The sequence below is a fragment of the Podarcis filfolensis genome, assembly GCF_964270895.1.
Source record: "Podarcis filfolensis genome assembly, chromosome: 18".
Classification (NCBI taxonomy): domain Eukaryota; kingdom Metazoa; phylum Chordata; class Lepidosauria; order Squamata; family Lacertidae; genus Podarcis; species Podarcis filfolensis.
The window spans coordinates 12,750,357-12,771,664 of record NC_139622.1 but is presented as its reverse complement, the minus strand read 5'-3'; the positions used below and the strand labels follow the sequence as shown (position 1 = coordinate 12,771,664).

The 21,308-nt window shown below is 52.3% G+C and overlaps 1 protein-coding gene across 5 annotated transcripts; it reads left to right on the top strand.

Moving 5' to 3' along the window:
- The first annotated feature begins 1,606 nt into the window (after positions 1-1,606).
- Positions 1,607-21,130, top strand: LOC310753373 (excitatory amino acid transporter 1-like). Of its 5 annotated transcripts, XM_083594621.1 has the most exons (12): positions 4,071-4,085; positions 5,365-5,455; positions 8,030-8,099; positions 9,591-9,838; positions 11,642-11,779; positions 12,618-12,822; positions 12,944-12,986; positions 13,624-14,012; positions 16,203-16,436; positions 18,006-18,200; positions 18,553-18,687; positions 20,423-21,130. In XM_083594621.1, exons 4-12 carry the CDS (start codon positions 9,619-9,621, stop codon positions 20,622-20,624), a joined length of 1,761 nt encoding a protein of 586 aa, XP_083450747.1. In that variant the 5' UTR covers positions 4,071-4,085; positions 5,365-5,455; positions 8,030-8,099; positions 9,591-9,618; the 3' UTR covers positions 20,625-21,130. The 5 variants fall into 5 exon arrangements, with proteins under 5 accessions (XP_083450745.1, XP_083450743.1, XP_083450747.1 ...); XM_083594619.1 differs by lacking the exons at positions 4,071-4,085; positions 5,365-5,455 and adding an exon at positions 1,607-1,796; XM_083594617.1 differs by lacking the exon at positions 5,365-5,455 and having other exon boundaries at positions 3,952-4,085.
- The last annotated feature ends 178 nt before the right edge of the window (positions 21,131-21,308 follow it).

Genomic DNA, 21,308 nt, shown 5'->3' with positions numbered 1-21,308 from the left:
ATAAATGACTATGGAATTTTTTGTGGAAATTGAATAAAACATAAAAGAGAGGGGAAATAGGGTAAAATTCAAAAAGGAGCAGCGCATTTATTCAAAATCCAGTCGAAACTATTTCGTTTTAATAAATGGGATAAATACAGTTTTTCAAACCCCCGGTCTAAAAGAAGCCTGACCTTTGGTCCTTGTAGCTCCATATTGCCCACACAGGCCGGCAGCATCTCCTCGGGGTTCGAGGTCTTTCCCCCGAGTTCTGCCCGGGTCAAACTTCTTCTGTTTCGCTCTTCAAGGAAGACCCACAGCTCTGCCGTAGAAGAAGTTTGACCTGGGCAGAGCTCCTTGAACCCCGAGGAGATGCTGCCAGCCTGTGTGGCCAATATTGAGATACAAGGACCAAGTGTCTGGCTTCTTTTAGACCAGCGGTTTGAAAGACTGTATTTACCCCATTTATGGAGGGCAATTTGAACAGGAAGCTGCCAGGCTCTCGGGAGCACCGAGCTCAGGACTGCAGCTGCACACTGACCGGCAGCAGCTGCTTTCCAGGGTTTCGAACTTGGGGGGGGCATCCTCAGCCCTACCTGGAAAGGGGTTCAACCTCCTGGGGGGCTCTAACCACCTTTCCCTCGCCTAGAATAAAGGCTTCCCTCCCACCCCCTTGGTGGTTTTCTTCGAAAGGGGTAGACTGCTCCTGTGCCAGGAGGCTCTATTCCACTATTTGGGGAGTCGCAGACCCCGGATGGGGCACAAACACCCCCCAAAGCCTCTCTGTCTCCCCACATCGTGCCCCACACCCTCCTTGAACCCCAACCGTGCCTCTTCCCCCCTGGCTAGAGGACAGAGAAGCTGGTGCGAATCTCCCTTTACCTACAAACTGTATTTTTCCATGTAGAGGACTGTATTCACCCCATTTTTTAAGTTTAAAACGGGGGGGTCTTGTGCACAGACTATTGCGACTATTTTTATAAATAGAATTTTTATTTTATTTTATATATAATTATTTTATATATAATGTTTATTTCTTCATTTTGGGCTCCAAAAATAGGGGCCGTCATACACAGGAAAATACTTGCAATATAAATATAATTTCTGTGTATTTCTTCATGTTGGGCTCCAAAAATAGGGGGAAATATGGTCCTTGTGAGGTAGAGAGGTGGCTGCGGACCCCCAGCCCACTTTGCAACAGGATCACCCCCCTCCCAGGCCTTTGTCCCCCATGCTCCGCTCACTGCACCCCACTGCCCGTGGGGGAAATCCCATCCACATTCGCCTCTGCCTACCCCTGGCATGCGCCCCCCAGGCTAAAAAGGGCTCCCCCACCCCAGACGATCGGGGCTGGAGGGGAATGCGGCCCCCGCCCGCCTCTGCCCTAGATGCCCGCCTTGCCGCGCGCCAGTTAAATCTTTTAATAGCCTCTCTGGGGCACCGGGTGCGGATTCAGTGACACACTTCTGGCCCCCCTCTCTGGGCACCAGGAACGGGGCTGCCCCACGGCCAGGGCACGCGAATCCAGGAGGGCCGGGGCGCCAGAGGAGGCGCCCCCTTTTCTGCCCGGCAAATCAGGCGCCCGGCCTCGTCTCTCATCTATTTTTGGGCCTCCCCGCTGTATTCAGGGCGTGTGACGTTCCCGGGTTGGCATCTCCGGGGAGACGCGGCCTAGAAGTCACGGCGACTTTGAGCTGCCGGCCTGGATCAGAAATCGGGCCCCCAGGGGGTCCCCCACCCAGCGCAGGATCCTGCCCCCCAAAACGGGACGCGGACTCCCAAAGCCTCCTGCTGCCCTTCTCGTTTGGCGGGCAAAGGTAGACTGTCTCTGTCCATGGAGGTTCCCTTCGAGGTTGGGCCGAGTTCGAGGGCAAGGAAGGACGCTCACAGGGGTGGAGCCAGGCCGATGAGAGAGCCCGGAGGGCCAGATCGGAAGCTTTGGGGGGCCGCAGAAGGCTTGAGGGTCCAAATCCGCCCCCCGGGAAGCAGGTCAATCTTTAAATCGGCTCGTATGCAAGAGGCTCGATCTCGGGATTGCGAGTTCGAATCCTGTATTTGGGCAAAAAGATTGGGGTTGGGATGGATGACCCTTCGGGTCCCTTCCAGCTCAGCAGTTCTATGATTCTAATCGATTATTCTAATTGATAGATATAATTAATAAATGTGTGTGACGCCCTTAATCCGCTTTGAAAAGGGGTGATTTGATAGGGCCCCCGACTCCTCATGTATTGGGCTCTATTATTATTATTATTATTATTATTATTATTATTATTATTATTATTTCTGTGTTTGGAGCTGGAAGGCTCAGGAGGAAAACCTGCACGAATCCAAGATGATTGGATGCAGGGATTTGGGCTTGGCCAAGGCGGGTCTTGTGGCAGGGAGTTCCCCAGTTTAATCCAGCTGAATCTCCCAATCTTCCGCTTCCCGGGAGGCCCACGAATTCAGGTTTTGAAGAGCTTTCGCCTGCCCGGCAGCGGGTGCGAGGGGCGGGGCGGGCTTTGCCATCCTTCCCCACAGGCTGCTTGGAGGTTAGAGCTGCTTCCGCAGGGGAAATGCAGGGAGGAGGAGGCTGTCGCAACATGGCGTTGGCCAAGGACCCGGGTGCGGATCCTGCCTCCCAAGCAGAGAGGCGGCTGGCAGACTTAGGCGGTGCACACTCCGCGTATGCCCAGAGGCACCCTTGTCTGGCAAGAGGAGGGGAAGCTGGCATGCTCAGACAGCGCCCACACTGCGCATGCCCAGAGGCACCCTTGTCCTTCCTTTGCTGCAAGGGGTAGGCACACTCTGCATATGCCCAGAGGACCCTTTCCTTCGTTCCTTTCAAGGAGCAGAGCTGCACACTGGGGCGCCCTTGTCCTTCCTTTGGCAGGCTTGGGCTGGGCGCACTCTGTGCATGTCCAGAGGTGCCCTTGTTCTTCCTTTCAAGGGGGGGGGAGCTGCACACTGCGTATGCCCAGAGGTGCCCTTTTCCTGCAAGAGGAGAGGAAGTTGGCATGCTCAGGCAGCAGCCGCTCTGTGCATACCCAGAGGCGCCTTTGGCAGGCTTGGGCCAGGCACCCTGCATATGCCCAGAGACACCCTTTCCTTTCTTTCAAGGGGGAAAGCTGCACGCTCTGCATATGCCCAGAGGTGCCATTGTCCTTCCTTTGCTGCAAGGGGAAAGGCGGCTAGCAGGCTCGGGCCGGGTGCACTCTGCATATGCCCTGGGGCGCCCTTCTTCTTCCTTTGCTGCAAGGGGAGGTTGCAGGTTCGAGCGGGGCCCGCTCTGCGTATGCCCCGAGGCACCCTTGTCCTTCCTTTGGCAGGCTCGAGCCGGGTGCACTCTGCGTATGCCCAGAGCCACCCTTTCATTCCTTTCTTTCAAGGGGGAAAGCTGCACGCTCTGTGTATGCCCAGAGGCACTCTTGTCCTTCCTTTGGCATGCTCGGGCCGGGTGCGCTCTGCGTATGCCCAGAGACACCCTTTTCCTGCAAGAGGAGAGGAAGCTGGCATGCTCAGACAGCACCCGCTCTGCGTATGCCCAGAGGAACCCTTGTCCTTCCTTTGGCAGGCTTGGGCCAGGCACCCTGCATATGCCCAGAGACACCCTTTCCTTTCTTTGAAGGGGGAAAGCTGCACACTCTGCGTATGCCCAGAGGCGCCCTTGTCCTTCCTTTGGCAGGTTCGGGAAGAGCGTGCTCTGCGTATGCCCAGAGGCACCCTTTTCTTCCTTGCTTTCAAGGGAAGCTGCCCGCTCTGCATATGCCCAGAGGCGCCCTTGTTCTTCCTGCAAGGAGAGAGGCGGCTAGCAGGCTCGGGCCGGGTGCACTCTGCATATGCCCAGAGGCACTCTTGTCCTTCCTTTGGCATGCTGGGGCCGGGTGCGCTCTGCGTATGCCCCGGGGCGCCCTCCTCCTCCTCCTCCGCGGCTGCCCTGCCCGAGCTGGGAGGCGGCCCTGGGCGCGGACCCGCCCGCCCGGCGCGGCCAATGGGCTCCGGGGAGGCGCGCTCTCCGCCTCCGCGCCAGGCAGGCAGGCAGCAGCGGCAGCCCCGGAAGACGGAGCCGCGGGCGGGCAGCGCACGTGCGGACGGGGAAGGAGCAGAAGCCCCAGCAGCCCGGCCAGGTAGGGCGGCAGCCTCGCTCTCCACCCGCCTGCACGCCATCCTGCCTCGTTCACACGTGACGCGTGTCTAGGTGGGGATCTGGGGGACGGTGTTGTAGGGGGGACACCAGATGGGACCGAGGAGGGGGCGGTTGGAGAGGAAAGGGGGCGCAATTGCCCCCTCCAACAAGAGTGTTGCCTAGCGGGTGGAGTGCCAAGGCTCCCCCCGCCCCAATTTCCGTGTCCCGCTCTGTTTCTCTCGCCCCGTTTTTGTGTTTGCATGGCACCCATTTAAAAGTCTTGGTTTGCTTGGGAAAAGATATTTTGTATTTGTATTTTGTATTTTCGTTTTGTATTTTTCTCTATAAGCCTTAATGTTATATATAAATATAAATGAATATATATAAATATATGAATGTATATAAATATAAACGAAGCCTTCCTCGCAAGGTCGCTGCCAGGGGAAGGGGGAGCAGGAGAGATTTATGGGTGCCCCTTAATGGGATTTGGTTTGTGGGGAGTCAGGCGGGTGGGGCATCTCTGGGGTCTGGCGACCTCATTGGGGCCACAGGGACCCCCCAGCCCCAGCGTTCAGAGGGGGCAGCAGGCCCTCGTGGCCCCCCGGCCCACCCAAAAGGATGAAAGCGAAAGAGGGGAAGTTCCTTCCTCTCCAGGGAAGAAAGAGCGAGGAACATCTGCCCGGCACTCCAGATGTAGAAGCACAGAAGGGGAGGGACCCTCGGGGGTCATCCAGTCCAACCCCCGGCAATATTGCTCTCGAACTCACGACCCTGAGTTTCAGGCTCTGCTGACTGAGCTGCCCTGGCCAAGACGCCAGGAAGGATTCCCTGGTTGAGGAGGGGAAGAAAGCCTTCTGGGCCCAGTCTCAACTGGCAGCTACTGTCTTGCAAAGGCGAGTGTCATGTGCAGAGCAGAGGGGGTGCTCTGCATGCAGAAGGTCTTGGGGCAGGGCCAGGAAAAGACTCCCTGCTCAAAACTGTGGAGAGCTGCTGCTGCCAGCCAGTGCTGGCAGTGGTGAGCTAGGTGGGACCTCCTAGCGGGAGAGTGGCTGCCAGCCAGTGCAGGCTTTATGGAGCTAGCTGGGCCGATTTCAGCTCCGTTTAAACGAGCCGCCTGTTGATAAAATTGAGGACCAGGGAAGGGCAGGTGCTTGGCATGCGGAAGGTTTCCCAGGTCCAAACCTGGGATCTCCTAGCAAGAGTGCTGCTGCCAGTCAGTGCATTCAGTGTATTCAGCTAGACAGAGCAATGGTCCAAGGCAGCTTCTTCTGTTCCTTCAGCCTGTATTCAGACTCACGAGGACCGGCATCTTGGAAAAGACCGGAGCTCAGCTGTCAAGCACCTGAGTGCAGAAGGCCCTCCTCCTTCAAGGTAGGACAGCCGCTGCTGCCAGCCAGTGCGGGTGACGCAAAGCACAGCGCTGAGGACCAGAAACGTGGCTTTTAAGAGCACCCCCTTTGCCAAGCGCCAGAACAGGTCCAGCGGTTTGCTGAGGCCGCGCCCGTCCCTTGTCACCCTGCCGGTCAGTGCCGACAACACCAATGGATAAGCCCTCTGCGCCTGCAGCCTTTGGCAGCTGCAACAGACCTGCCTGACCTTCTGCACTCAGAGCGCCTGCCCGGCCTCTGCATATAATAATAGAATGGCATTTGCTCTTGACTTTGAACAGAAAGCAAACGGTCCCCATCCTCTGTTTTTGGGGCCCGTTTTGCTCCAAAATTCTGATTTTTGCAGGGTTTCTGCGCAGGAAAAGATGGAGGCTTGTTCCCTGACGCAGGAGGGAGTAAATTCCTGCATGCCTTCCTTTTATTTAATCTGGAAACGCTTTTTATTTTTTCTCCGCAGCAGCGGGTGTAAGGTTTCAAATCCTCCGGGCGAAACGGCTTTGGCAGGAGCGAGGAAATCCTGCTCTCAAGTTCCAGGTCCGTTTTTCCTGCCGGCGCTCCCCACGTGCTCAGAGGCGCCCTTTGGGCCCCGTGCCCAGGCCTCGGGGGCATCTCTGCTCCTTCGTTTCCCAGCTGTTAGGCTGATCATTCGGAGCCTCTCTGGACTTTTTACAGTCCTGTAAAATGGGAGCAGGCCCCGGGTTGTTGGGAACAGAGCAAAGATGCCCCCAAAAACTGAGGCAGGACGATGGGCCCATTTTATTCATTCCTTGCATTGACACGCCGGCCTTGGTTCTCCAAGGAGCTTGAGGCGGCATGAGTAATAATAATAATAATAATAATAATAATAATAATAATAATAATAATAATAATATATTTCTACGCCCATCTGCCTGTGGTTCTCCCTCATTTAATCCCCACAACAGCCCGGTGGAGTAGGACACTTGCCACTTAAAAAGTGATAATTCGAACCCAGGTCTCTCTTTCGATTATATCTACAACGGCCTCCGATTCAATGCAGAACAGTAGAAACATAAATATAAAATATAAATTTCCACTATAGCCCAACCACCGGATTCACCTCTGCGGAAGGATTAATTCTGATTAGGTTATTTTTCCCTTTTGCAAACTGATATTCCTTTTTTTTTTTGCAAGTTGCCATCTTTTATTTTTAAGCGATCCGTGCATCCAGCTTTTTGAAATTTGCAAAGCACCGCATGCCTGGTTTGAATTGGGGAGGGGGCTGCTTGGAAGCAAGCCACCCCCAGGCCGATTCAGCCCCCCACGTGTGGGTCTAGGGGGCTGTGCCTTCATCTCCGCTCCAGATTCCCTTCCTTCAGCGCTGCATCTTCCTGGGAGATGGCCTTGGCAACAGACTCTCTCCTCCGGATTGGGCCCCTCTCCGCATCTCCCCCCCCCTTCCCTCCCCAGGCGTGGGCACACAGCCCCTCTCCCCCCCCCCTTTCCAATCTCGCCTGCTTTGTTCAGAGCTGGTCCTTCTCCTCCTCTTTGCATCCAGGGATTTTTTGCAAGGAGAGAGAGCGAGCGCAGGAGCTTGTCCATCTGGTGCGGAAAGGATATGTGAGTAAGCCATGCAGGGAAAATGGGGGGCACAGAAGTATGGGGGGGTCCTCCGGAGGGCTTTGCATGCCCACATGCGGCCACTGATGCCCTGAGCGTCGCAAATTGCTTTGCCGCCTGGAAGGGAGACAGCAGCGCCCACAATTTGTCCGGATTTGAGCCCCAGAGCCCGTTCTCAGGAACTCGAATCCGGAAGCATTCCCTGCCTCGGGAAGCAGAAAACGGCTGCTAGGGAAGGAGCCCCCCCACCGCTGCTCTTTTCTGCCCCAAATCTCTGTTTTGCTTCTATTTCATTGCAATTCACTGCTGGCGTTGCAATTTGTTTTTCGCTGCATGGCACATTGCAATTTCCTCTTCGTTGCAATTTTTCATTCATTGCACGGCACGGAATTCCAGCGCTGGGATTCCGCCGGTCCTATCCTGCTTTTTATCCTCCAAGGGGGCGCCCCACATCTCGCTTGCAACCCTGCGAGGCGGTTCTCCTGCTCCTGGTCCCTTAATGGAGCCTCCCCCTCACAGGCACAGTCTACCTGCCATTGCCAAATGTCTTAACCCCGTGGCATCCGTTCTCCGGATGCTGTGGGCAACAGAAACCCAGGATGGACCTTTCTAAAAAGAAAGACAATATTTCCTCCCACAATTGGGCCTTTCCTTCTAAGCCAAGGACCACATGCCCTCCCACGCAACCTTCCGAGGGCCGCATAGCTGGGGTTCCCTCGGGGTTGGGCTGGATGACCTTTGGGTTCCCCCTGCGCCATTCTGTGCAGGAACCTAGAGCAACAGATCCACGGCAACCGGGGCTGCCCTGAGCCCTGGGCTTGATCCAGCCCGACTCCTGCGTCGCGCCTCCCTCTCCAGGCTGGCGCAAGAGGGTTAAGCTCCTCTCCCGGCGTCCCACAGGGGGCCCAAAGCCCCACAGCGCAGGGCTGGCACCGCCTCCTCCCTCCAAGCCTCACCCGGACTTCTCTTTCCTTGCCAGAGCTCAAGAGCGGCGGAGGCGAGAGGTTTCCCTGGCACAGAGGACCTGAGCCTGGCAGAGGCTCCTCCAGGTAAGCCACGGATCTGGGCCGCCCCTCGCCCGTCCCAAGGAGCCCCACATAGCACCCAGAGGTGGGTCCGCTCAAGGGGTCCAGAGAGGCCGGTCTGCTTTGCAGATGGCTGGTTTTTAAAATCCCGGCTCCCCGTGCCAAGCCAGGTCTTGGCATGCCAGCTGTGTCCTCGGCTGCCCTCAGGGCATTCGCCCTGCCAGCGGAGCCTCAGTCTCCCCCTCCAGAAAATGGGCCTGTTGCTTTTCGCTCAGAGGTTGCGCCAAGGGGTTTTCTGGGGGTGGGAGCTGGTTCTGGACGACGGTTTTAATCGGGGCGACCCGACTGGGGCAGAGGCGCAGCCCGGATTCTTGCATCGCAGCGGGTTGGGCTAGATGACCGCCGGGTCCCTTCGCTGTCAGTCATTCTCGGAATCAAGGGGGTTGGACTGGATGACCCCTGGGGAACCCTTTCCACAGTTCTACAACACTGGAATGTTAGAAAGCAGGTGGTTCTGGCCACTCAGCACAAGAAAAACTTTGCTGCAGAAATGCTGAAACATTATTATTTTCTACGCCAGCTGAAGCCTGGTTCCTGCTTTGTCCCACACAGCAGGGCTGGTTTGCTTTTTAAACCCAGGAGAAGGCAGCGCTTGGATATTTCTAATCTATGTTTTAAAATATATATATATAAAACCCTTGTATTTCATGTTAATCCTTTGGGGCTTTTATGACGGTTGATATGACAGTTCTGAAGGGTCTGTCAGTAAAGCACCAAGGTATTACAAAAAGGAAGGAAGGAAGAAATGGGTGGCGAAGGCAGGAAGGAAGGAAGGAAGAAAGAAAGAGAAAAATTAGGTGAAGGAAGGAAGGAAGGAAGGAAGGAAGGAAGGAAGGAAGGAAGGGAGGAAGGAAGAAAGAGAAATTAGGTGGTGAAGGAAGGAAGGAATTAGGTGGCAAAGGAAGGGAGGAAGGGAGGGAGGAAGGAAGGAAGGAAGGAAGGAAGGAAGGAAGGAAGGAAGGGAGGGAGGGAGGGAGGAAGGGAGGAAGGAAGGGAGGAAGGAAGGGAGGAAGGAAGAAATTAGGTGGCAAAGGAAGGGAGGGAGGGAGGGAGGGAGGGAGGAAGGAAGGGAGGAAGGAAGGGAGGAAGGAAGGAAGGAAGGAAGAAATTAGGTGGCAAAGGAAGGGAGGGAGGGACGGAGAAAGGAAGGGAGGAAGGAAGGGAGGAAGGAAGGGAGGAAGGAAGAAATTAGGTGGCAAAGGAAGGGAGGGAGGAAGGAAGGAAGGGAGGGAGGAAGGAAGGAAGGAAGGAAGGAAGGAAGAAATTAGGTGGCAAAGGAAGGGAGGGAGGGACGGAGAAAGGAAGGGAGGAAGGAAGGGAGGAAGGAAGAGAAATTAGGTAGCGAAGGAAGGAAGGAAGGAGGCAGGCCAGCCCCCCCATGTGGTTTTTTCCTGGTCGGGCCGGCTGTGGCTGCACTCATCCCCCTGGCTCTCGCCTCCTTCTCCCCGAACCCAGGTCCCCGGGGTGCTGAGCGGCCCCCGCGATGGGTGAGCGCCAGGCCCGCGCCAACAGCCTGTTCCTGAACGAGGAGGAGTCCAAGGCGCTGGGTCCAGGGGGCGGGCGGGCGCAGCGTCTGCGCCATGTCCTGCGCAAGAGGGCGGCCCGGGCGCAGGCCAGGATGTACGCCGTCACCCGGGAGAGCGTCCGCAGCTGCCTGCAGAGGAACGCCTTCGTCCTGCTCACCGTCACCGCCGTCCTTCTGGGTAAGGGGGCGCAACGGGGGGCTTGGGGGTACCTGCATAGCCTCAGAGGGGCGTCTTTGGGGTGCCAGGGGTCCCACCCTCAAAGCCCCTTGCTAGCCCGAGAAAGCCCTGATTTCGCGCAGAGCGAACCGGCGGAACTCCCCGCTACAGGATTTAAGAGAGGACCGGGGAAATTTGCGGCGTGCATGGCTTCTCCCGACCAAATTGCAATGGGGGGAACTGAGGCACAGCCCAGGATCCTTGTCGGAGAGCGGCAGGCTCTTTTCGGAGAAGAGGGCAATCGCCGGATGAAATCGCAAGCGGGATTCGAATCGTGGGCCACTGAGCGATGCCAGCGCTTCTCTGAAAGGGCATCGTCGCTAGCAAGAGGCAGGCTGTGTTTGTGGGGTTAAGCCTCTTAACATCTGACCCCCTCCAAGCCACAAGGTGACCACCCAAAATGGACTCCCTCTGGGGTTGGGATGGATGACCTTTGGGAAACCCATCCAAATTCAAGCCAGGAACCCAGTCAAAGAACTGCAGCCAGGGCAGCAAAATAATAATAATAATACCCTGCCCATCTGGCTGGGTAAGCCTTGAGGTTCCACATCTGCCCCCTGGAAAGCAGATCATGCGCTGCTTTCTTTAAATCCGGAATACGTAGCTCGGTCGTCGCGAGACTTGACCGCAGGGACACGAGTTCGAATGCTGCGCTGGGCCAAAGGGGGTTGTAGTAGATGAGCCCCAGGGATCCCTTCTGGGAGATCTGGGGATCGGCCGGCGCCGGACGGGGAAGGCTTCCGCCGCGCTTTGCGTGTGTGGGTCAGATTAAGCCGGTCACGAGCTCCTTGCCGGGTGATGCCAAACGGCTCCCGGTTCCTCAGCAAAATAAAAATTAAGAAGAGGGAGAAAAAGAGCCAGAAAAATTTGCAAGGATTACAAAGGATTGGGAGGGGAAAAAACTCTAGCGAGCTGCAGAGGAGATCTGCTTCGCTCTCTCCGCTTGCAAGATCTCAAAAAAGAATGATGTATTTTTAAAACTTTACAAAAGTTGATTTTTAAAACTCTACAAAAATAAAGTTTTGCAGTTTTCATTTCCTAATCTGGTATCTTTGCAGTTCATCTCAATTTCATATTTTTTTGTTTTTATTCCTTCCCTGAATTTGTTGCATCCTGGAGGGAAAGAACTGCATGAAAACACTCTATTTTATTTTATTTTTAAAAAGGAAAATATTTAAGCTCTTCTTTCAATATCTCCCCCGTCCCCTTTTAAGTATACACAAGCTGCACTTCTGTAAATGGAAATTTTTAATGCTTGACGTTTTATCATGTTTTTAATATTATATTGGGAGCCGCCAATAGAATATTATTATTATTATTATTATTATTATTATTATTATTATTATACACAAGCTGCACTTCCACAAAGGCAAATTTTAAATGTTTGATGTTTTATCATGTTTTTAATATTCTAATGGGAGCCACCAATAGAATATTATTATTATTATTATTATTATGCAGGTCAAAAGCAGACAAAATAACCAGCCGATATTCTTGAAACACAACTAAAAATTCGATAAATAGTTTGGGTTTCTGAGCTCTGTGGGCCCACGTCCAAATTGGCTTCAGAAGGGATTTAAGTGACTTTTTAAAGTGCGGGACTCCGCTTCCCATCATCCGCTGCAAGTGCGTTCAGGGGATCATGGGAGTTGTAGTCCGCCTGTGGCTCCGAGGTTCCCTGTTCCCGGCCGCACTCTGCCCATGCCTCCGGGAGCTCTTGACCTGCCAATCCAGGGATCTCTGAGCCCCTTCTTCGCCCCGCAGGGATCACCCTGGCGCTGGCCCTGCGGCCCTACAAGCTCACCTTCCGGCAGGTGAAGTACTTCTCCTTCCCCGGGGAGCTCCTGATGCGGATGCTGCAGATGCTGGTCCTGCCCCTCATCGTCTCCAGCCTCATCACAGGTGAGCGGTGCACCTGGGCGCCGACCCTGCCGGGCGGGACAGGGCGGGATCTCTGGCGCTTTGGCACGGGGAAAACGCGGGCGTCGATAAATGCGTGTGTGTGCGTGACATACAAATATATAAATATAAATGTTGAATGTTTAAATAAACATAAATATTGAATTTGAATTTAATGGCTTATATTTAAATACTTTGAATTTCAATTTGAATTTCATTATTTGCATTTAAACCTTTACTTCGCATTTGAATTTCAAATTTGAATTTCGTTACTTATATTTGAACCTTTACTTCGCATTTGAATTTCATTACTTATATTCAAACATTTACTTTGAATTTCAATTTCAATTTCAAATTTGCATTTGAATTTCATTATTTATGTTTAAATATTTATTTTGAATTTGAAATTCATGACTTATGTTTAAATATTTACTTTAAATTTCAATTTCGAATTTGAATTTCATTACTTACATTTAAACATTTACTTCACATTTGAATTTCAATTTCGTTACTTATATTTAAATATTTATTTTGAATTTGAATTTCACTACTTATATTTAAATATTTATTTTGAATTTGAATTTCGTTACTTATATTTAAATATTTATTTTGAATTTGAATTTCGTTACTTATATTTAAATATTTATTTTGAATTTGAATTTCACTACTTATATTTAAATATTTATTTTGAATTTGAATTTCGTTACTTATATTTGAATATTTATTTTGAATTTGAATTTCATTACTTATATTTAAATATTTATTTTGAATCTGATTTCGAATTGGAGTTCAAATCAGTATCTAGTTTCCCCCAACTCCTCTCTCCTGTCCCGCCTGGCAGGCATGGCGTCCCTGGACAGCAGCGCCTCGGGCAAGATGGGCTTCCGCGCCGTCGTCTATTATATGCTGACCACCCTGATTGCCGTCTTCATCGGCATCTTGATGGTCCTCATCATCCACCCCGGAAAGGGCAGCAAGGACGCCCTGCACCGCCAGGGCACCGTCGAGCAGGTCCACACCACCGACGCCTTCCTGGACCTCGTCCGGTGAGCGGGACCTGGGGGGTCATCCAGCCCAACCCCCTGAAAAGCCAGGATCACAGCTGAACCATCCCGGGCAGGCAGCCCACCAGAATAATCTGGTTTTCTTTCTCCCTTCCGTCCGCAGGAACATGTTCCCCCCGAACCTGGTGGAGGCCTGCTTCAGACAGGTAAGGGGGCGCAGCTCGGCGGGTTCCCCGTCTCGCCCCATCCAGTGTAGTGGATCTGGCTCGGTCTTAAGACTGCTGCTGCCAGCCAGTGTAGGTGAAATTGGTGGACCAGGCAACGGTCTCCCAAGTTTGTATGCAATCCACCCCTTGATTCGGATTCATGAGGACTGGATCCTTCCTCGCTTGGACTCGGGGCTAGACCACCTGCCTGAAACCGTGGAGGGCCACTGCTGCCAGCCAGTGTAGGCCATATTGAGTTTGATGGGGAACAGATTCCTGACTCTGTATTAAATGAGTCCCTTGATTCTGAATCATGAGGACTGGACCCTTCCTCTCTTGGGCTCAGGGCTAGACCAACTGAGTTGGGGGCCCGAAACTCTGGAGAGCAGCTGCTGCCAGCCAGTGCTCACACTATTGCGCTCGACGGACCAGGCAACAGTTTAGGGAGTTTGTATTAAATCAACGCCTTGATTCGAATTCGTGAGGACTGGATCCTTCCTCCCTTGGTCTCAGTACCAGCCCACCTGCCTGAAACCCTGGCGAGCTGCTGCTGCCAGCCAGTGCAGGCACTATGGAGCTCTATGGGCGGCTTTCCTGGTTTTGCCTCAAATCAATACTCTGTTTTCCCTCTCCCCAGTACAAGACCCAGTACAGCATCAGAGTCGTCAACCGGACCCTGGCCAGGGGAGCCCCCACCTCCGCCCCCCAGGCCTTGCCCCACAACGGCAGCAGCACCACCACCGCCGCCCTGGCCTGGCCCCCCTCGCCGCTGCCGCCGCCTGAGAACGCCACCGGCGTCTGGCGCAACGTCTCCCAGGCGCTGGGCGCCCTCCCGGAGGCGCTGAGCTACGAGGAAGTGGTCCCGGGCGCCGGGTCAGTCAACGGCGTCAACGCCCTGGGCCTGGTGGTCTTCTCCATCTGCTTTGGCCTGGTCATCGGGAACATGAAGCAGAGGGGGCTGCCCCTGCGGGAATTCTTCGACTCCCTCAACGAGGCCATTCTCCGCTTGGTGGCCGTCATCATCTGGTGAGCACTGAACCCGGGGATCGCCGGGTTGCGGGTTCTTTTCCCCCAAAAAATGCTTTTTATTGAGATTTAAGAACAACAACCAACAAAAACATCAAGTCTTATTACATATTAATAATAATAGTAATTTTTATTTATACCCCGCCCTCCCCGGCCAAGGCCGGGCTCAGGGCGGCTTACAAGCAATAATAAAAACAAGTTGAATGATTACAGCTTTAAAACAAAATTATAATACAATATTAAAATATTAAAATGTAGCCTCATCGCAGGAGGAGAAGGAAAAGAAAAAAGAAAGAGAGGGAGGGAATCAAACTGGCTCCAAGCCAAAGGCCAGGCGGAACAACTCTGTCTTACAGGCCCTGCGGAAAGAAATCAGATCCCGCAGGGCCCTGGTCTCATGAGGCAGAGAGTTCCACGAGGCCGGAGCCGGTGTTGAAAAGGCCCTGGCTCTGGTTGAGGCTAATCTAACTTCCTTAGGGCCCGGGATCTCTAGGGTGTTGCTGTTTATGGACCTGAAGGTCCTCCGTGGAGCATACCAGGAGAGGCGGACCCGTAGGTACGAGGGTCCTAGGCCGTGAAGGGCTTTAAAGGTCAAAACCAGCACCTTAAATCTGACCCTGTACTCCACCGGGAGCCAGTGCAGCTGGAAAAGCAGTGGGTGAATATGCTCCCATGGCAGAGACCCCGTGAGGAGCCTCGCTGCAGCATTCTGCACCCGCTGGAGTTTCTGGGACAGCTTCAAGGGCAGCCCCGCATAGAGTGAATTACAGTAGTCAAGCCTGGAGATGACCGTCGCATGGATCACTGTGGCCAGGTCGGGGCAGGAAAGGTAAGGGACCAACTGCTTGATGCGGCGAAGGTGGAAAAATGTCACCTTGGCTGTTGCTGTAACTTGCGCCTCCGTGGAAAGGGAGGCGTCAAGGATTACACCCAAACTCTTAACGGAAGGCAATGGCACTAATTGGGCCCCCGCAAGAGAAGGGAGTTGGTCCCTCGTCCCCATGCCATCCCGACCCAGCCAGAGGACCTCTGCCTTCGAAGGATTTCGTTTCAATCGGCTCCCACGAAACCATCCAGCCACAGCTTCCAAGCATCTGGTCAGTGTGTTCGATATATTACATATATCCTACTTTATGCTCCATAGAGCCATTGACTTCCGTCCTTCCCTTCCACAAGTTTTCTTATTCCAATCTAGAATTCACAGTTTCATTGGTTAAAAATTACTCCCTGACATAAGATTTAATTCAATCCTGCCAACTTTTTTATATTTCTACTTATATAAACCATACGTTTACTCCATTCTTTTTGGTACTTCGTCTCCTCCTGATTGCGAATTCTGTATGTCAGTTTTGCCATTTCAGCGTATTCGACCAGCTTTATCTGCCATTCCCTTACAGGCGGAATCTCCTGTAACTTCCACTCTAGCTGCTGCTGTTGCATTCAGATATAATCTTTGGTCTGTCTTCTTAATATCTTCTCCCACCAAACCTAGCAGAAATTCTTCCGGCTTTTTTTTGGGGGGGGGGGAAAGCCGGGTTGCGGGTTTGAGTCCGGCGTTGCAGCGGGTTGGGATGGATGACCCCTGGGGGCCCCTCACGACTCTACGATTCTACAATCGGTCTACGACTTCAGGCCAGGCCAGTCGGTAGAGCTCCAGACCCCCTTCCTCTCGGCTTTGTGGGTTTGAGCCCCACGTGGGGCAAAGTCGGAAAGGGGTCCAGCCCCACCTCCTTGCATCGCAGGAATCGTTCGCCCAACTTCAGACTCGAACCCACCACCCTCGTTTTAAAAACCTCATGCTCTGCCAACCTCAAGGAGGTTTTCCAAAAAAACAACCACAAAATAAAATTCAAAGTACGAAATAAAATTCAAAGCCGTTTGCAAAAAAACAAAAGCAAAATTCAAAGTGGTTTACAAGAAGCAAAATAAAATTCTCAGTAGAAGGAACTGTTTCAAAAAAAAATAAGAATTAAAATCAACCTGGTTTGCTGGTGCTGCCCGTCAGTGCAGACAGTACTGATCTCAGTGGCCTGGCTAGCCGCAAGGCGGACTCCTAAGTCCTTCGCCCTCATGAGGACTAGAGCCTTGCTTTGCTTCCCAGAGGCCCACAAGCCACGAAAATTAAAATGGCGATTATGAGAAGCTGGCGGAGGCTCTGGCTGGTCCTGATCCCCCTTCTCCCCCCCCCAGGTACGTCCCCATTGGGATCCTCTTCCTGATCGCGGGCAAGATCCTGGAGATGGACGACCTGGCGGTGATGGGGGGCCAGCTGGGCATGTACACCCTGACGGTCATTGTGGGGCTGTTGGTCCACGGCCTTCTTGTGCTGCCCCTCATCTACTTCGCCGTCACCCGCAAGAACCCCTGGCGCTTCGTGGGGGGGCTCCTCCAGGCCCTCGTCACCGCCTTCGGGACCTCCTCCAGGTAAGCGGGCGCCCAGCAGACGCCAGGGGGCCAGATGAGGGCCGTTTGCAGGACCCCGGGGGCCGGATTCCTGGTTGGGGGGGTGTGCCGCCCTTCCTGGCACCCTGAACGGATCAGGCCCAGCGCCGGATTTACGTATCAGCTCAACAAGCTCTAGCTTAGGGCCCCACTCTCTTGGGGGCCCCCAAAAAATTTAAAGGGGGGAAAACCCTGGATTTATATTTCCAAAATAAAATCTATCTATCTATCTATCTATCTATCTATCTATCTATCTATCTATATCTGTCTGTCTGTCTGTCTGTCTGTCTGTCTGTCTTTCTATCATTCTATCATCTCTCTCTCTCATCTGCCTATCATCTGTGTATCTGTCTAACTTTTGATCAATTGATCATCTATCTATATCTGTCTGTCTGTCTTTCTACCATTCTATCATCTCTCTTTCTCATCTATCATCTGTCTATCTGTCTATGTTTCAATCGATTGATCATCTATATCTGTCTGTCTGTCTATCTATCTGTCTATCATCTCTCTCTCTCTCTCATCTATCTGTCTACCTATCTATCTTTCGTTAGAGTGATCATTTATCTATATCTATCTATCTATCTATCTATCTATCTATCTATCTATCTATCTATATCTGTCTGTCTGTCTGTCTTTCTGTCATTCTATCATCTCTCTCTCTCTCATCTGTCTATCATCTGTGTATCTGTCTAACTTTTGATCGATTGATCATCTATCTATATCTGTCTGTCTGTCTTTCTACCATTCTATCATCTCTCTTTCTCATCTATCATCTGTCTGTCTATCTGTCTATGTTTCAATCGATTGATCATCTATATCTGTCTGTCCGTCTATCTATCTATCTATCATCTCTCTCTCTCATCTCTCTCTCTCTCATCTATCTGTCTACCTATCTATCTTTCGTTAGAGTGATCATTTATCATCTATCTATCTTATCTATCTATCATCTATCTATCTATCTATATCTATCTATCATCTATCTATCTATCTATCTATCTATCTATCTATCTATCTATGCCAGTGCCGGATTTACGTATAAGCTAAACAAGCTCTAGCTTACGGCCCCACCCTCTTGCGCCCCCCCCAAAAAAAATTAAAGGAAATAAACCTGGATGTCCATTTCCGAAATATAAGATAATTAACAAATGAAATAAAACCTACATCCAGCAACCGTGTTTTATGTTGTGTCGGTTCCTCTGATGTAAGTCATGGGCCCCGCCTGCTCCCTCAAATATCACTGCTTTGCTCCTTTCTACATATAGGGTGCCAACGTTCTGCATGTGCAAATGTTCAAATCATTAAGCAGAAAACGAGCTTGCTCCCTTAAACCCTTTAAGATTGCTCAATTTGGGGGGGGGAGGAGGTTTTGCAAAAAAAATAACAAGCAAAAAAGCAACCTTTGTATCCCAATTTTCACTTCCTCTGGGGGAAAGGAGCTGCGGGTGCGAATCCCCTTCGGACCTGGACCCCGGGGGGGTGAGGGTGGTCTACTCTGAGCAGGGTTCCAAGCTGGCTCACTCCGGGGCCGCCCCGTCCTCTCGCCCGCAGCTCGGCCACGCTCCCCGTCACCTTCCGGTGCCTGGAGGAGAACAACGGCGTCGACAAGAGGGTGACGCGCTTTGTCCTGCCGGTGGGTGCCACCATCAACATGGATGGGACGGCGCTCTACGAGGCGCTGGCCGCCATCTTCATCGCGCAGGTCAACAACTACGAGCTCGACTTTGGGCAGATCCTCACCATCAGGTGCGGGGGCGAAAGAGGGGCTCCTTCCTTCCTTCCTTTCTTTTTAAAATATTTATTAAACTTTCCATTTTATTTACTGTATTTTTCCGTGTATAAGACTAGTTTCCCCCCCCCTAAAAAAATAATGTCCAAAATTTGGGGGGGTCTTATATAGATTTCCCCCGTCTTATACATGGGATTGTCTTATAGACGGAAAAACACGCAAATTTCCCATCTATTTCTCCCTTTTTCCTGACGCATTCCAAATTGTGAGCGCAGTGCTCAAAGGGACCCTTTGGCATCTTGGCCAAGGGACCCCCAAGGGACATCTAGCCAAACCCCAGCTCACCCAACTCCCTCTTGCTCTCTGCAGCATCACCGCCACAGCCGCCAGCATCGGGGCGGCCGGCATCCCCCAGGCGGGTCTGGTGACCATGGTGATCGTCCTGACGTCCGTGGGGCTGCCGACCGAAGACATCACCTTGATCATGGCGGTCGACTGGTTCCTGTAAGTCCCTGCGAGGCGGGAAAGGGGTGACGCTGCCTGCCTGGGCTGGAGGGATCATGTTTATTTATTTACTCATTTATTTTTCTAAAATAATTTTTGTTGGTTTTACACATTATCACGTTACGTCACATCATATCCTCTTATTTTATCTCCTTGGCTCAGCTGAGCTCGACGGCTTCCCTCCCTCCCGTCTGACGGTTTGCAAAATCAAACTTTCCATCTTTCCATTTCGCTTCGTTTCCCATCCGTGTTAAACCACGACCTAAAATATTGTATTACTCAACCCTGATAGGTAGCAATTTCATCTTGCAAATCTTCAGAAAACCGTGCAAACGATGTTGATTGCTGACAGTTGTTTTTCAAATATAATAGAATATAATTTACTTTTAATGAGATTTTGCAGTTATGAATCGTGAGGCTTTCTCGACAGCTTTGGCCCAAAACTGCACTTGCGGCCTTGGAGAAAGTCAGAGAGGCAGCTTGTTTTTCAAGGAATGACCCCAAGTTTCTAGTCCTCAGGGTCCACTTGAAATAGGAGCATAGGAAGCTGTCTTATATCGAGTCTGTTCAGTAGAAGGGGACCCCAGGGGTCATCCAGCCTGACCCCCTCTGCAATGCAGGAATCTCAGCTAAAGCATCCATGGCAGATGACCTTCCAACCTCTGCTTTAAAAAGCTCCGAGGACGGAGAATCCACCACCTTCCATCCCAAACAGCTCTGACTGCCGGAAAGTTTTTTCCCTGGAATCTCCTTTCCGGGAACTTGAAGCCATGGGTGCGAGTCCTGCCCTCCGGAGCAGCAGAAAATAAGCTTGTTCCCTCTTCCATGTGAGATATTAGAGGATGGCTCTCCTATCTCCTCTTTTCCGGGCTAAACACACCCAGCTCCTTCAACCGTTCCTCATAAGGCTCGGTTTCCAGACCCTGGATCTTCCCGCTTGCCCTCCTCTGCCCACCTTCCAGCTTCTCAACATCCTTCTTAAACTGTGATGGCCGGAACTGGACACAGGATTCCAGGTGTGGCCTGACCAGGGCAGAATAAAAAGGTAAAGGGACCCCTGACCATTAGGTCCAGTCATGGCCGACTCTGGGGTTGTGGCGCTCATCTCGCTTTATTGGCCGAGGAAGCCGGCGTACAGCTTCCGGGTCATGTGGCCAGCAGGACTAAGCCGCTTCTGGCGGACCAGAGCAGCGCACAGAAACGCCCTTTACCTTCCCGCCGGAGTGGTACCTATTTATCTACTTGCACTTTGACGTGCTTTCCAACTGCTAGTTTGGCAGGAGCAGGGACAGAGCAACGGGAGCTCAGCCCGTGGTGGGGATTCGAACCCCGCGACCTTCTGATCGGCAAGTCTTAGGCTCTGTGGTTTAACCCACAGCGCCACCCGCGTCCCACAGGGCAGAATAGAGAGGGACTATGACTTCCCTTGATCTGGACACTAGAATCTCATTCGTCTTTTTTGCTGCTGCATCACACTGTGGACTCGTGTGAAGCTTGTGGTCCACTAAGACCCCCAGATCCTTTTCACATGTCCTGCTAGTGAGCCAGGTATCTTCCTATATCCTATATTTGTCCATCTGCTTCTTCCTGCCAAAGTGACATTTGTCCCCATGGAAATGAATTTTGTTTGGGTCCAGTTCTCCCATCTATTGAGGTCACGTTCAGCTTGCGGTCCACCCAGACCCCCAGATCCTTTCCCGCCCCATCTTAACCGCCGCCCCGTTTCTTCCCCCAGAGACCGCCTGCGGACCACCATCAACGTCCTGGGCGACTCTCTGGGCGCAGGCGTGGTGGAGCATTTGTCGCGCCACGAGCTGGAGCTTCAGGACGCCGACCTGGGGGGCGACTCGGGGGCCGAGGAGAACGAGAAGCCCTACCACTTGATCTACCCAGAGAACGACACCCACAAGCATCTCAGCGGAGAGACCGCCATGTGATGGCGCCCAGGAGGGGCCAGCAGGCGGGCAAGGGAGGCGGCTGGGGGCCAGTGGCGGGCCTGTCTGGATCGGAGCCATCAACCGACTGTGAAATGCCGAGAAGAGGCGCAGCCATCATCCGTATCCCCTTCCCCAAATCCTTGGCTCTTTCCCCATATTCTGATACATCATTACAGGCCAAAAAACGAGAGCAGGCAGCGACGGATCTCCAACGGTGACAATTTTGCACGAAAGGATCAGGATTCGAACTCGCGCCTCTCTCTCCCCGCCGCAGCGCCTCTTCCTTCTTTCAATCGCGGGGGGTTTCCACATTATTTAAATCCGGTGCCAATATTCCTTCTTTGTGTTTCCCACCCCCTCCCCGAATCATGCTCATCCCCACCCAAAAAAAAACAAACACTTGTCTTTCCAGCACTTGAAGCAAAACACACTTTTTTTGTAAAAAAAGAATGTATAGATGTGATGCTTTACTGGCGTAGAAAATAAACGCTGTTTATTAATGATGACGGTCGGCGCTCTTTTCCGGGGGGGGGGGCGCACACCCCTAAACGTTTTGTGAATCATTTGTACTTTGGTCCATTTGCTGGATTTATTTTCCCTGCCGATTTGAACTATAAAATGGTGTTTTTTCTCGTGCCAAAATGAGAGGACCCCTAAATGCTGGGTTTTTTTAAGAAAAAAAAA